The sequence below is a fragment of the Perognathus longimembris genome, chromosome 4 (assembly GCF_023159225.1).
Source record: "Perognathus longimembris pacificus isolate PPM17 chromosome 4, ASM2315922v1, whole genome shotgun sequence".
NCBI lineage: Eukaryota > Metazoa > Chordata > Mammalia > Rodentia > Heteromyidae > Perognathus > Perognathus longimembris.
This window is the reverse complement of record NC_063164.1, coordinates 4,743,400-4,758,137: the sequence shown is the minus strand read 5'-3', so window position 1 is coordinate 4,758,137 and position 14,738 is coordinate 4,743,400. Positions and strand designations below refer to the sequence as shown.

The following is a 14,738-nucleotide window of genomic DNA, read 5'->3' as shown; positions in this document are numbered from 1 at the left end:
ACAGTTCTTACCTGGATACCTTATATCAGCGATACTAGGAAGTAGTGTTCAGTAATCATTATTTTGTTGAGTAAATCTTTAGCAGCAAGTGTCCTCTCTGTGCTAATGTGAGTGTGTCCTCTTCATCCACCATACAGTTTGTGTTTGTCCTTACCCTCTGGCTGTACAATCCCTAACTGCAGCCTTGCTCCTGGCCGCACGCACCATGGCTTCCGCAGTCTTGCCTGCCCTCCTGCCTCTGTGTGCGTGTCTGCTGCTGTCCTCCGGCTTTGCCCAGGCGGGCAAGCTGCTGGTGGTGCCCATGGATGGCAGCCACTGGCTCTCCATGCGCTCTGTGGTGGAGAAACTCTCCCAGCGAGGGCACGAGGTGGTCGTGGTTGTGCCCGAGGTGAGTTGGCAGCTGGGAGGCTCGCAGAACTTCACAGTGAAGACGTACTCAACTTCTTACACGCTGGAGGATTTGAACCGGGCATTCAAGGTCTTTGCTGATACTCAGTGGAAAGTTCGAGAAGACAATATGTTTGCTATAGCAACAGGTTCATCTAAAGATTTCTTTGATATCACTTTTTCACGCTGTAGGAGTTTGTTTAGGGACAAAGGATTGATACAATACCTGAGTGAATGTTCTTTTGATGCGGTGTTTCTGGACCCTCTTGATATATGTGGCTTAATTGTTGCCAAGTACTTTTCACTCCCTTCTGTCATTTTTGCCAGAGGAGCATTTTGCTATACTCTTGAAGAAGGAGCACAGTGCCCCAGTCCTGCTTCTTATGTCTCCAGAATCCTCCTGGGCTTCTCAGATGCCATGACTTTCAGAGAGAGAGTTTGGAACCACCTTTCTATCCTGGTGGAATATTTATCTTGTCCTATATTTTATGAAAAAGCCATAGAAGTTGCTTCTGAAATTCTCCAGACCCCGGTCACCACAAAAGACCTGTTCAGCCAAGTGTCGATTTGGTTGTTTAGATCTGACTTTGTCTTGGAGTTTCCCAGACCCGTGATGCCCAACATGGTCTACATTGGTGGCATCAACTGCCACCCGGGAAAGCCGCTGCCAAAGGTAGGACTTCTCTTTTGGGGGTAGGACTTCTCTCTTTTGGGGGGTTATCTGTGCTTTTTCTCTGACACCCTGAGTGTCAGCATCACATTCTTTAACCTGGGATGTCTGAGTTTTCTGTTGTAGGCACTTAAAGCTGTGAGCGTTCTCATCCCATGGCCTGTCCTGGCTCAGGGGTTCTTGTTGGGGATGTTTTCATTTTTGTTCAATGTAGAAGTGTTGAAATTTCCTACTTCCTTCAATGTCCCACTGATGATTCTTGCACCTGTGTTCAATCTTTATCTCTTTGAATATCATTTGTAGTTTTCCTTGATACTGATTTCTAGTATTGATATTTATTCTGTTATGGATATAAGGGACTATGATTTAAATTTACAATTTATACAAAAGTGCAATTGTATTTTGTGATGCTTGTTTTATGGCTCTGGCTTTGATCTGTTTTAGAAAAAGTGTCAGGGACTGCTGAGAGATTTTGGAATCTTCTCTTACACACATGTGAGAGGTGCCTAAATTAATGTAAGTTATAATGTGTCTTTGTTGAATGTTTTTGGCCAGAATATTCTCTTTATTGATGGGAGTAGCCATGGAGCCCAACCATCCATATCGCATCTCGACTTTTCTGTTTATCATTCCTAATATTGTTTTATGAACTTGGGAGTCCTAGCCATGGGTATGTATACATTTGCTACTGCTGTAAATTCTTGATGAATTGTTCTCTCTGTTAATATACACTTTACCTCTTCTGCCTATTTTCTGCTTGAATTTGCTTTCTATTATATGAAAACAGTTTCATACTTCAGCTTAATTGTGTGTGCGTGCGCACATGCGCACACGCACGCATGCGTGTATGGCAGCCAGTCCTGGGGCTTGAACTCATGTCCTGGATGCTGTCCCTGAGCTTTTGTGATCAAGGCTGACACGATCACGTGAGTAACAGCTCCACATCCAGATTTTTGGTGGTTAATTGGAGATAGAGTCTCTGAGACTTTCCTGCCTGGGCTAACTTTGAACTTTGATTCTCAGATCTCAGCCTCCTGAGTAGCTAGAATTACAGGCGTGAGACACCAGTGCCCAGTCACCTCCCCTCTTTCAATCCAATGAGACAATCTATGTTTTATGATAGAGAATTAAGCCCATTTATATTAAGGATTATGACTGAAAGGTATTTGTTGTTTCCTATGGTTCTATTGTTTTCTTTTTTTTTCAAGTTAATTCTAGTGTTTTTCTCCTTTTCTTTCATTCTTCCTTGTCTGAAGTTTTCGGCTTTACTGGCTTGACCATTTATACTTTCCCAATTTTCCTATGTTCATCTATTTTCCTTTGCATTTTATTCTTTTCTGAACAATGGTATTCATAATTTTGTTTCTTCTTTTTTTTTTTTTTTTTTTTAAAATAATACTTCCTTGACTGTTTCTCTTTAGTCCAAGCTTGGTGGATATGAACTACTTTGGTCATTCTTATCCTTGAATGATTACCTTTCTCAGTTTAAAATTGAATAATGACTTTTCTTGATATGGTATTGTTGGCTGGCAGTTATTTTCTTTTTGAACTTGAAATATATTGTTGCATGCTCTCCCAGCCTGTAGGCTTTGTGCAGAGAGGTCTTATGTGATTTGTATGTGTTTGTCTTTCTATGTAAGTTAATGTCTGTCTCTTGTAGTCTTTAATATGCTTTCTTTGTTGTATAGATTTTCCGTTTTGGAATGGTTGTTAGTGATTAAACTTCAGCATTGGATTTTTGCCTTGTATCTAACTATATTCCTAATTTGTTGTATTTGTTTGTAGGATGTATTAGGCATACAGTGCTATTTGAAAGCATTTTCCTTATTGGCATTTACACCATTAATACCAGTCAGCTTTACGGTTTTATTATGAAATATCACAAGCCATTAACTTGTAATGAGAAATGGCTTGTTTTAGATCATAAATCTAAAGGTCATCATCCATGATTGAGTGTCCCTGTCACTTTGAATATCAGACAGGGCTATTAGAGTTCTTTGTCTAGGACACCATCACCTCATTGGATAGATAAAACTTGCAAATACTTTCTCCCACACCATGATCTGTCTTGGTTGTCTTTGAATGCACCAGAGTTTTTTAATTTTGATAAACTTTAAGTTATTTTTCTTTCTTTGTACTTTGTATGTTTTACTGAAGAATCATTGATAATACTTGCATGCTTTCACTATTGCTGGTTTATTTGATAAGGCCTCTACAGGTGATCTTTGGCAGAGATTAACCTGCATCATTTAGTGTAACCTATAATTTGGGAATGACTAGCTAATGACTACCCTAGGCAGCCAAAGCTTACGTAGAGTTTTCTAGTTATCTGGGTTATTGCCTTTGCAGATGAGATTGCTGTCGGATGGGATTGTTGGCTGGATGCCAGTCTTAAGTAAGATCACTGGCACAGCTGCTGGATGGGTTCTACAAGGGCTTCAGGTCAGTTGTTTTTTCTGCCCAGGCAATTTCCCTATTGCCCAGCTCAAGATAAACAGGAAGAGGCCATGCTCCTTAGAAATTCAGTTGGTGGTTCACTTTCAAGATGGAGCTATGTAGTAGATTGGAACCGGTGGCTGCTTGATCCAGACAGGGGCTTGCCCCCTGTCTTCTGAAATGTGCAGAGGTAAGCATTTAACTGTTTGGAGCTGTCTAAGTTTTTAAGGTTCGTTTAGGTACCACTTGATTTCCCCAAACCAAGCAGGTCTTTCCACACCACTTTTATGAACTCTGTGAAGGAGGGAGTCTCCCTGCTGGGTGGAGTCATTGGACATGTTTCTGGCTGAGTTGAGGTCTTGCTTGATTGTTCAGTTACAGAGTAGTGTTTTATCTTCTGTGAGATCTACGGCGATGGGGGTCCCTTTGCTTGAGTAGAGTCGTGGCACACTTGTCTTGCAGAATCCTGCTGCTGCCTGACTTCTCAGGGTGACTGGACTCTCTCCTTGTATGAGGTTCATGGAGGTGAGAGTCTCCTGGCCTGGGCCAGATTGTTGGGTAATCTTTTGTGGCTGAATGAAGCCACTGATTGACTTTCTGGGTCAACCATTACTAGCCACTACTTTTTTTGTATGTGCTGATCTTAGAGCTTGAAGTCAGAGCCTGGGCGCTGTAGCCCCTGAGTTTTTATGCTTAAAGCTAGCACTCTACCACTTGAGCCACAGATCTACCTCCAGCCTCTTTTGGTGATTAATTGGAGATAAGGGTCTCATGGACTTTCCTGCATGGGCTGGCTCTGAACTATTACCCTCAGACTCAGCCTCCTAAGTGGCTAGGATTACAGGCACGAGCCACTTGGCTGCCACTATGTTTTTCTGAGGTCTTGGAGAGGTTGTAAGGTTGATCTGGGAGGAGCGATCCAAAGACTCAAGATAGGCTTGGACATCTCATGCTTCTGAAGGCAGTCAGCCGAATTCTGCAAATTCAGCCTTGTGAATAGTTGTGAGATCAGACACAAAATATAGCAGCAACGGAGTGGTACCATCGAGATACAAATGCTGGTGACTGTGATCTGTGCCTCCTTTCTCCTTTTTACCTGATCCCAGGTGAACTAGCCATCCATTTCCAATATATTCTCAGTGGGAAGGCGCCAAAGTGGACTTTCTGGGAAGATTTCTTGTAGTGCTAGAAAACTGATTGTGGCTCTTTGTTCCCTTGAGATGCCATGGACCTGCCAAAGCCCCTGCAACTTAGGTTGTTCCTATTTGGTGATGGTGGTGGGACAGTTGGAGTGAATGTTCTTCTTGTCCTTGTAAGTTGAATTTTGTTCATTGTCGGGCTAAATTTCCACGTCCCTCCTGGGGAGACACCAAGCCTCTAATTGTGGGGGACACTCGGCTCTGCGCGCTGCTCCCACCGGCGGGAGGGCAGAGCATGTCCTGGTCGGGCTAAGCTGAGAAGGGATAGGGCTGCCAAAACCCCCACGCATCCCCAGCCCCCCTTACGTTTAAGGGAAGACACTGGACATGGAGATTTTGGGGGAGCTGCCCAATGGTCTACCGGCTTCCAAAGGGTTTTATTTAAGGGAGGGCTTTATATAACAGTAATGGCGGCAGGAAGAGGAGGGTGTTAACTGGGTGTTAATGATTGGCTAATGAACTGTCCATCACGGTGATGTCACAAACTTCCCGCAGAGGCCCGGCCTCTTGGCTCGGCCTCCGGCTCAGCCAGTGCCATGGTGGCACATGTGCTCTTAGATGAGAGGCGGGGCTGGTTTGGCATCTCTTCAGGTAGAACCCGGAAGGAGATGGTAGTGGCTAGCAGCCCCAGGTGTTAAAGGTAAAGCCACCCCCTACATCTCCCTCTTTTTTGTTTTTTAAATTAGCATGAGATGTTGTAACATATGGCATATGTAGGCATGAGGCAAATTTTGACATAAGATATATATGTGGCCTCTTTCACAAGGGGGTAAGTGCAGGGGCCATCCATTTGGCTCAGTCCGGAGAAATTGGAGTCCTTAGCTCGTTTTCGTGCCACTCAAGATAAATGTAGACTTCATTTCCTCTTTTGGCGGTGAGGTAAAAGCACGTTTAAACTCTGGCGACTCTGGTAGTCTACAGCAGCTGGTAGCTTAACACATGTAGTTAGTAAAACATTTTTTTTTTCCATAAACATTGAAGTCAAGGCACTAAACCCTTGCGCCTACTTTGTAACATTTTTATCACAAACACTGAAGTAAGGTGTCTAAACCCTCAGCTCCTATTTCCCTCCAACCGGACCCCTAAGATAAGCAGCAGGGGGAGAGTAAAAGGAGAAACAACGGTGCAAAACTCCTCTTTAGTTTTCATGCAAAGCTGCAGGCGACGCTGCCACAGCAAAACATTGCGCCAAGGGAGACGCTCAAGGAAGAGTCTAGAAAGCAAGCAGGGAAGGGAAGCTGGCTGCCTCCTTCCGCTATCTCCTGCCGTCTACCGCTGTTGTATGCAGGCAGGTTTTGCACACTTCCATGGGAGAACAGGAAAATTCCACCACGATCTCTGTTTTCCTAGAGAGAACAACAAGAAGCCATTTCTGCAGAGCGAGTGTTCCGGGCTTATTTTCCCAGTCTGGAAGGGCACATACAATGCTCCTTCCCTCACTGTTTTGGGAAGATTTAAAATTTCTTTTTTTGTGTAAATTTAAGATATTAAGATATTTAATGTAAGCATAGCTGTCCTTAACTAGTCATGGGGGCTGTCCCCCCTTTTGTTTTTAAAAAAAATGACACAGGAGGGCACCAGGCTGGGAGTATGGGCAAAGGTCATTTTTTCTGAAACTACTTCCTGCTGAAGGGGGGTGAAGTGATAAGGGGCCCCTGATTTGCCAGGCACCATCCAGTGTGGTTGGCAAAAGTCCTCATCATTACCACGAGAATGGTCATCAGGGCCAGTGGGTGTCATGGTCTCCTCTGGCCAGCTCCTGTAGCCTGGGCACATCAGTGTAGAAAGATGATGGCCTTGAACTGTAAGTTCCCAGGTGGTGACTTTAGTGAGGGATGTTATTCTGTTAAAAGAGACTTTTGAAAAGATCAAGCAAAGGACTGACAAGTTCTCAGAGTTAGTTAACATGAATGACATAGAAGAACATACCCTGGGCATAAGCCAGGAAAGTTCCATTCAGAACATAACTCCAATTGTGGTCAATTACAAGGAAGGAGGAATAACTGGAGGAAGTGTTTAGTGCTAGTGCATCGGTTTGGAGTAGCCAGTCAGAGGCTAAAATAAATATATATACATATATTTATATATATGGCAACTCCCTTTAGGATGTGACATCATTCTCCTCTTACTCCTCTCCATATCCTGTTTCCTGGACTGGCTGAGTCCCAGGAGTTCAGGCACTTGTTGGGATGGCATGCTCCCATCCGCATTCATGGGGTTTGAACTCAGGGCCTGAGCACTGTCCCTGAGTACTTCTGCTCGAGGCTAGTGCTCTACCACTTGAGCCACGGTGCCACTTTCAGCCTTTTGCTGGTTCTTTTGAGCCAAGCTTTCAGTCTGGCTCTTTGCTGATTAATTGGGAGATGGAGTTTTAGAGAGATTTTCTTTTGCCCGGGCTGGCTCTGAACTGTATTCCAAGGAGTCTTAGATATAAAAGCCCTTTTTATTTCCAATTAAAGCAACAGGAGAACAATAGGGACAGAGATTACCTGTAACTTGTTGAAAATTGACCAACACTGAATGAGATCTATGTGCCATCAGTTTAAATCATACCATTTGGTCTCACCGTCAGGTGGAAAAGAGCACAAATGAATGATAATTGAGAGGGAAAAGATTCAGGATAATGTAAAAACCTCAGCGTTAGCAGTGGTTGTGTCTTCCATCCCAAATTAGCAGGCCAGCAGGAGAGAGGGGTTACATCCAGCTAAGGCTGTGGTAGGATCTCAGAGACACCTCCTGCAAGATTGCCTGCAAAATTCTACACAGACTGGTTAAAGACATTTAAAATCCCCCAGCATTTCCTGGTTGGTTGTTTTGAGTATTCTCTGGCTTTTGGAGGCTGACGCCCTTCTGGTTCAAGCAGGGTAAAAGGATTTTTTCTAATCACAAAATCCACACGGCTAGCTCACATTTTTTTTTTTTTTTACCTGTATCCTGTGAAGCAAAGTGTTAATTTTGGATCAGGAAAATTTAGGTTAATAGTCACACTTGTATAAAATGATTTTGATTCCTCGATCTTAAGAGTTTATGAGAGCACAGGAGAGAAAAATGGAAAAGTAAAATCTTAATTTATACCAAAGAATTGTCAGGATCAGTTGTACATTTGACTTTTAACACACTGATTTTACATCTTAGACACATTTGCTTGAACCCAAACATGACCAGTTTGGGTTTAAAACCTATTTTTATTTTGTTTTTAAGTTTTACCAACAGATAGACATAGACAGACAGACATACACATACAGACAGTGTGCACAAGCTTTGGGGCATGCTTAGAATTGTTCTTTAATTGGCCATGTAAGTTTTCTGGAATTCCAGTGGCAAATGATATTATTTTGCCCATAACAGAACCACGTGGTCGATGAAAACCAAAAGAAACCTCTCCTAGTTAACAGAAACTTTTACAGACTCAGGCTCACAGACCCCAGGCTGCAGACGAGCTGCTAGCCCCGCCCAGCCTCCAGGAATTTGGCGCCTGGGGCTGTTTGTGGGGATGGAGAGGTGGGCTGCTGGCGGCTGCAGTGAACGGGAACCGGTCTCTGGCCCTGTGAACCTTGTAGCTTCTGCTCCGCTCCCGTGGCACGCCCTGCCGGCCACAGCGGGCCTGAGCGCTGCCAGTGGGCCCTCCCTAAAACCGCAAGCGCGTGAAGCTGCTGCATTCTGGGCTGCCACTGAGCTCCGTGCCGCCCCTGCCACTGCCCGAGGCTGCGCGGAGCCCAGGTCGCTCTCTGCGCCCGCCCAGCTGTTGGGATCTCTGGGACCCCTTTTTCCCCTATCTCCCAGGGGAAATGCCTGAACCCCAAATTATGAAAGAGCACTCGGCTTTGTCTCCTGTCCGCAGAAGGCAAAACATGCTCTAGTGGATCGAATTTAGCCGAGAAGAGGGTTGCCGAAAACCTCGCCCCCCCTCCACGTGTCAGAGGTCGGTGCAGAAAGGAAGGCTCCGGGGAGACAGTCTGATGATTGAACGATTCTTGCCCGCCCAGGGGGTGGGCAGAAGGATTTATTACGGTGACAATGGCGGGAAGGGGAAGGACTTGGGGTGGTTGGCTGATTGGCTAAGCCGGGCTGTTTCAGCAAGAGTGGCACCCTGAGACTCCCCCCACAGGCTGACGTCATGCCCCAATAGAACCGCCCCTGGGCTCCGGCGGCGCCATCTTTGGAGGCATCCACGTGGACCCGAGATTGAGATGGGAGGCGGGCTGAGCCAGAACTACTCCTTCCGGTTCTGGACCCGGAAGGCATAGGAGTGGCTTCCGGCCATGTGGCCCCAGGGCGGGAAGAGGGGAGGGTCAGTCGGGGACCGCCCCTCTAGCAAACAGCCAGCATCCTCACAACTCCCTCTCTTTTCTTTTTTCAACAGCAGGAGGCGCCTTACTTGAGAGTGCACCTGTCTTAGGTTGCCCCCCACATGGGGGGTCGTACCCGTCCTGGGCTAACACCCTAGCTCTTCAGGCATACCTACCTGCCGGGCGGCTAGCCCGATGAGAGAATTCGGGGAGAGCGGGATTGGCATTCGAGAGAAAGTCCCGATGTTTCTGCTCCATGCCTGTGGGCCCCGGTCAGTAGCGGGTTCTAATGGGCATTATGACTAACCTCGTGGGGTTCCCAACTGGTCAAAAACAAAAGCCACTGTTGACCTGAACAGCCCTAGCCCGTTGCCACAAACGGAGACCTGTTTTGACTAACAGAAGGTAAGGCAAGCAGGGTGCAAATGTGAACATAAGGCACTTATAACGTAAACAATTGTAACATAGGGCAGATGCAAATATGAACAGTTGTAGCACATGAGCAATTATAACACAGGCACAATGCAATGGAGGGTCTCTTATCTGGCTCAGTCCATAAGAGATAGAGAAGTCCTGATCTGATCTGGTGCCACCCGAGATGATGCAGACAATATTCCCTCTCTCTGATAGTGAGGTAGAGACAGGTCCAAGCTTCGGCTCTGGCGACTTTCGTTGGTCCACAGCAGCCAAGGCGCTGGTAGCTTAAAGCATTGTTTAGTAAACATTTTAATGTAAACATTCGGAGCAAGGTGCCAATTTCCTTGCTTATTGCAAACATTTATCATAAAACATTAAGGTGTCAAAACCCTTTAGCTCCTATTTCCCCCAATGGGGCCCCTAAGATAAGCAGCAAGGGGAGGAGCAAAGGAAGGAACAACAGTGTGCAAAATTTTCCTTTAGTCCTTGTGCAGCGCTGCAGACGGTGCCACAGCAAAACGTTGCACCACGGGACGCCAGGCGATGTCCAGGAAGCAAGCAGAGCTGGCACTGGTCCACTGCCAATGTACACAGGCAGGCTTTCCATCTCCCCATTGAGGATCCACCAGGGTCTCTGTTTTTCCTAGGGAGAGAGTAAGGGGAGACATCCCTCAAGGGCAGGTGCCCTTGGGTGATCATTCAGATGAACAATATTTTAAGTCTCTAGCTGGTATCCAGATTGGATTCGGTTCCCCAATTGGGAAAACACATGCAAAGCCTCTTCCTGCACTGATAAGTGGGTCCGGGCCTCGCCATGCTCCTGTGAGGGGGTCTTTCCAACGGACTTCCACCTTTACGTAAGGTGTTTGGCTTGACCAATGTCTCTGGAAAGCCGACAGAGGTTGGTCCTTGGAAAAATTTAAAATATTTAATGTAAACATCGCTGTCCTCAGCTGGTCATGGGGGCTTCCCCCTTTTGTTTTAATAATTGATCCTTCAGGGTCTTATTATGCCTCTCAATTATGGCCTGACCCTGTGGGTTGTATGGTATTCCAGTGGTATGTTTAATATTCCACGTTTGGAAAAAGGCCTGTAAAGGCTTGCTGGTGAAACAAGGTCTATTATCTGTCTTTACTTGTAGGGGGAGCCCCAGGATAGCAAAACATTGTAAGAAGTGGCTCTCAGCATGCCGGCTCCTTTCACCCATATGGGCGGAGGCCCAGCAGGCATGAGATTGGGTCTTTATAGACATAAATATATATTTCAACCTTCCAAAAGGAGCGTAGTGGGTTACATCAGTCTGCCAGATAACATTAGGCTTTAAGCCTCTGGGGTTGACTCCAGGAGATTGTAAAGGAGGGACTTGCAGAAAGGGCATACATGCCTTGCAAGTCCTAATAATCTTTTTTAAATCCTTTATAGGAACTAAAGGGAATCTCTGATGTAACCCTCTCCAGTTTAAATGTGTACGCTCATGGAGTCCTTGGGCCATTTGAAGGTTTTGAGGCTGTAAGACAGCCATGGCCCATTAGTGGCCAGATGATCGGCTGCTTGATTACCTTGTGCCAGGTTCCCAGGCAGTCCTTGGTGTCCGCGAAGGTGCTGTAAGAATATAGGTTCAGCCCGCTCTTTTAACAGAGACCTGACTTGGATCATTAGAGGGGTGATTGGGTTCTCATCTAACTTGATATATGAGGACACTAGGTTTGTTAACAAATTAACCACATACAAACTGTCAGAAAACAAATTCATCGGCTGTTTGACATGGGTCAGTGCCAGGGCGACTGGATATAGCTCCTTAAACTGCGCAGACCCGGTAACTGCTTCAAAATAATGGGTGTTTCCTTTCCCACAGGCAGGGGAGGAGGCGGGGCATACCACCACAGCAGATCCTGCCCTTCCCCCATCTGTAAAAACATTTGCAGCCTTGACAAGAGGCCTGGTAGAGAAAAGTACTGGAGGGGTCGATTGTAGCCTGGAGAATGAGGTCTCCCACCTCGAAGTTCCATAATGGCAATCTAACTTCCCCATAAAACCCTCTAAGGCACAAGACACCCGTTTATGGTCCCTTCTGTCCCATTCAAAATCTACCAGCCGGGGGCTGGAGATATGGCCTAGTGGCAAAAGTGCTTGCCTCGTATACATGAGGCCCTGGGTTCAATTCCCCAGCACCACATATACAGAAAATGGCCAGAAGAGTCGCTGTGGCTCAAGTGGCAGAGTGCTAGCCTTGAGCAAAAAGAAGCCAGGGATAGTGCTCAGGCCCTGAGTCCAAGCCCAGGACTGGCCAAAACAAAAACAAAAACAAAAACAAAAAACAACAAAATCTACCAGCCGGTAAGGGATGGTTATCACATCGGGATCTCGCCCATAATGTCTCAGGGAAGTATCCCTGCCCTTAATTATTAAGTCAGCTAGCTGGTCCAGCTGGGAATAAACTCTGGGAGCTCCTCCCACCGATGCATGCACCCACTGAAGAGGCTCGCCGGACTGGGTAATAGCGGCTGAGAAAAGCTCAGATCCAGGGAGGACCCAGAGGCAAAGTGGACACTCAGGCTTATAGCGAGCTAACTGTGCCATATTTAGGGCCCTTTGGATTTTCTGGAATATTGCTTGGAGTGATGGAGTTATTGTAATAACATCAGTGGGCCCTTTGCCCTTTAAGGAGTCATGGAGTGGAAGCAGCTCCTCTGTAGGCAGGTAAAGCCAAGGCCTTAGCCAATTAATCTCACCTAACAGTTTTTGCATCTCTACCGGAGTATAAGATGACTTGAAGGATAACTGGGGTTTAAGGGGGCACACAGAGTCTAGTTTAAGTTCTGCCCCCAAGATCTTAAAGGGATATACTTTCTGAACCTTGTCTCTGGCTATATGCAGTCCTCCTCCTTGTAGGAGTGTTTGTAATTTCCTATAGGCCGAGTCCAACACTTGGACGTCAGCTGCCCCAATAATGATGTCATCCATATAAACATATAGAATAATATCTGGCTGGCTCCGAAGAGGTTGAAGGACTTGTGACACATAATGCTGACAAAAGGCTGGACTATTAGCCATGCCCTGGGGCAGAACCACCCACTCATACCTTTGGCTTGGCCCCTGGTGGTTGACTGAGGGCATGGAAAAGGCAAACTTTTCACAGTCTTGGGGGTCGAGGGGAATGGAAAAGAAACAGTCCTTGATGTCAATTACAATCAAATGTCGATCCCGAGGAATGGAGGGAATCCATGGCAGCCCCCTTAAGGGGGTGCCTACGGGGACTATCCGCTCATTAATTTTCTTTAGGTCCTGTACCATCCTCCATTTACCTGAGGCATTTTGTATAACAAATACAGGGCTGTTCCAAGGGCTCAGCGAAGGTCTAATATGCCCTAGGGACAGTTGTTCTGATACTATTTCCTTTAATCTCTCTAATTTGTTTGAGGGGAGTGGCCACTGTTCCACCCACATGGGGGGGGGGACCCGGGAGCCATTGAATGGCAGGGACGGTAGGAACAGTGGCCTTTAGGATTGGGGGTGAGGCCCTGTAGAAGAAACAGGAGCCTCCTGACTTGAGGTCTCAGGAGGAGGCACTCCCTGATGGCCATTAGGGCCACCTGACGAGTCATGGCCTGACAAGACCGCGGCCTGTCATTATCGGGGCATGCACTTCTCCCTTATTACCATCTGTATCATTCCAGGCAAGCCAGTTCCTAGTTACTTCACTCTCAACTTCTCCCCCTACTCCTGTCATCTGGGGCCCGGAGATCAAATCCCACCAAGGAGGAATCTCCTCCTTCCTTAATACAGTCCGATCAGTTCCGGTATAGAGTACGCATCGGAACCTCTTTCCGGCTATAGTAACCTCCTTATTTGGCCTGGTTTTTGAGACTATCGGGACTACCCAGTGGACCCCAGGTTGGTCATTAGGCAGGTCTCCGGGTTGGTCACAGAGCTGGTCGCTAGACTGGTCGCCTCCTTTGGGTGATGGGGCTGGCGGGTGCCCCACTGGCTAGTTTAAAGGCTTCCCCCCCAGCTTCAAAGTTGGACTTGCACTCGCTTTGCCAATGATATCCCTTCTTGCACCGGGGGCAAGGTGTCTTAGACGGCACCTTAGTTTGGCTTGAGTGTCGTCCTGATGAGGCACTAAGTCTTACAGAGCCTGAAGGACATTATCTCTTGAAATGGCCACGGCCACCACACCCATAACATCGCCCCCTGCTTACCTCGTTGGCTGTAGCAGAAGCGGGCTCCTCATCAAGCGAGGCAGTCAGCGCCTGTGTCCGGCGAGTCCGAGTACTGAGATGCCGACAGGCAAATATCCAGCTTTCTAGAGGCTTATCTTTCATTTCGGCACAAGCTAGTTTGTGGTCTGGGGTCATTCCGTCCCACACCAGGGACCTGACAAGTTCGTCCATCTGAGACCAAAGAGCCTTCTCCTGAATACTTCCCTCCACCCTCTCGACAAAGGAGGCAAGGTCCTCTGTCGCCCCTTGAGTAACTTCTAGTCTCGGGGTCTTTGAGGGCTCTGTCCCTAAGGATCTCCATGCCTACATCCCCAGGGCCCACACCAGCCTCCGACAGGATGCGGGAAGAGGGACCTGTTGAAAGTTAGTAACATGTGGATTGGTGGGCCCATACATCATTTCGAAGGTGATAGGGATTGGGGGATTGGCTGCTCGAAATTTCTCAGCCTGAGCATAGCATGCATCCCTAAAGGAGGCACACCATTTCACATATTCTTTCTTAACATGCAGGGTCTGACCTATGCGTCTCCACGTCTGTGCGGTGGAAAACTGGTTGTTCAGGCCACGGAGTAGGATGTGAGCCCAAGAAGAGTTCGATCCCCTCTCAGCGACTGCTTTCCTAAGATCTCAAAACTCCCTGACATCCTCAGGTTCCCACCCAGCCGTGATGCTTCCTACGTCAAAGTCTACCATCTCCTCTATGTCTGGTAGAAAGGCCGGCAGTGGCTGCTCAAGCTGCAAGGGCTGCGGCGGAAGCGGCGACAATGGCAGTGGTTGCGGCGAAAGCATGGCGGGCCTTCGCGGGTCCAGGGTGGAGTGTCTGGTGGGGGAGGGGGGGAGCGACGGCCGAGGCTGCCGGCTACCCCCCTCCCTGACCGCGTGTCTCGGGAGCGCGGCATCTAGTCCGGGATCCTGGAAGCCAGGCCCCTGATCCAGATTGGCCCACTGCCCATCTGCGGGCCTGTCAGGATGGGGCATCAGGCCCTCCTCCTGCAGGTCCATGGGAGGGTCGCCTCCTTCTCCCCCAGGGCTCTCCTTTACAGCTCCCGCCCGACCCAATGGATTCTCTCTGTGGAAAAGCAAGCTTTGAGAGAGGCGATGATCGGGAAGATCACAA

General features: G+C 47.4%; 2 protein-coding genes across 5 annotated transcripts in view; both read left to right on the top strand.

Moving 5' to 3' along the window:
- The window catches only part of LOC125350169 (UDP-glucuronosyltransferase 1A7), a 193,071-nt gene that overhangs the window by 33,321 nt on the left and 145,012 nt on the right, over positions 1-14,738 (top strand). The gene's annotated exons all lie outside the window — the stretch shown is intronic.
- On the top strand, positions 179-1,710 carry LOC125350180 (UDP-glucuronosyltransferase 1A9-like). The gene has a single exon (XM_048344510.1). The coding sequence runs from the start codon at positions 206-208 to the stop codon at positions 1,082-1,084; it is 879 nt and encodes a 292-aa protein (XP_048200467.1). The 5' UTR covers positions 179-205; the 3' UTR covers positions 1,085-1,710.

Excerpts from the sequence above, each read along its gene's own strand:
- LOC125350180 (XM_048344510.1), top strand. The coding sequence starts at position 206 with ATGGCTTCCGCAGTCTTGCCTGCCCTCCTGCCTCTGTGTGCGTGTCTG.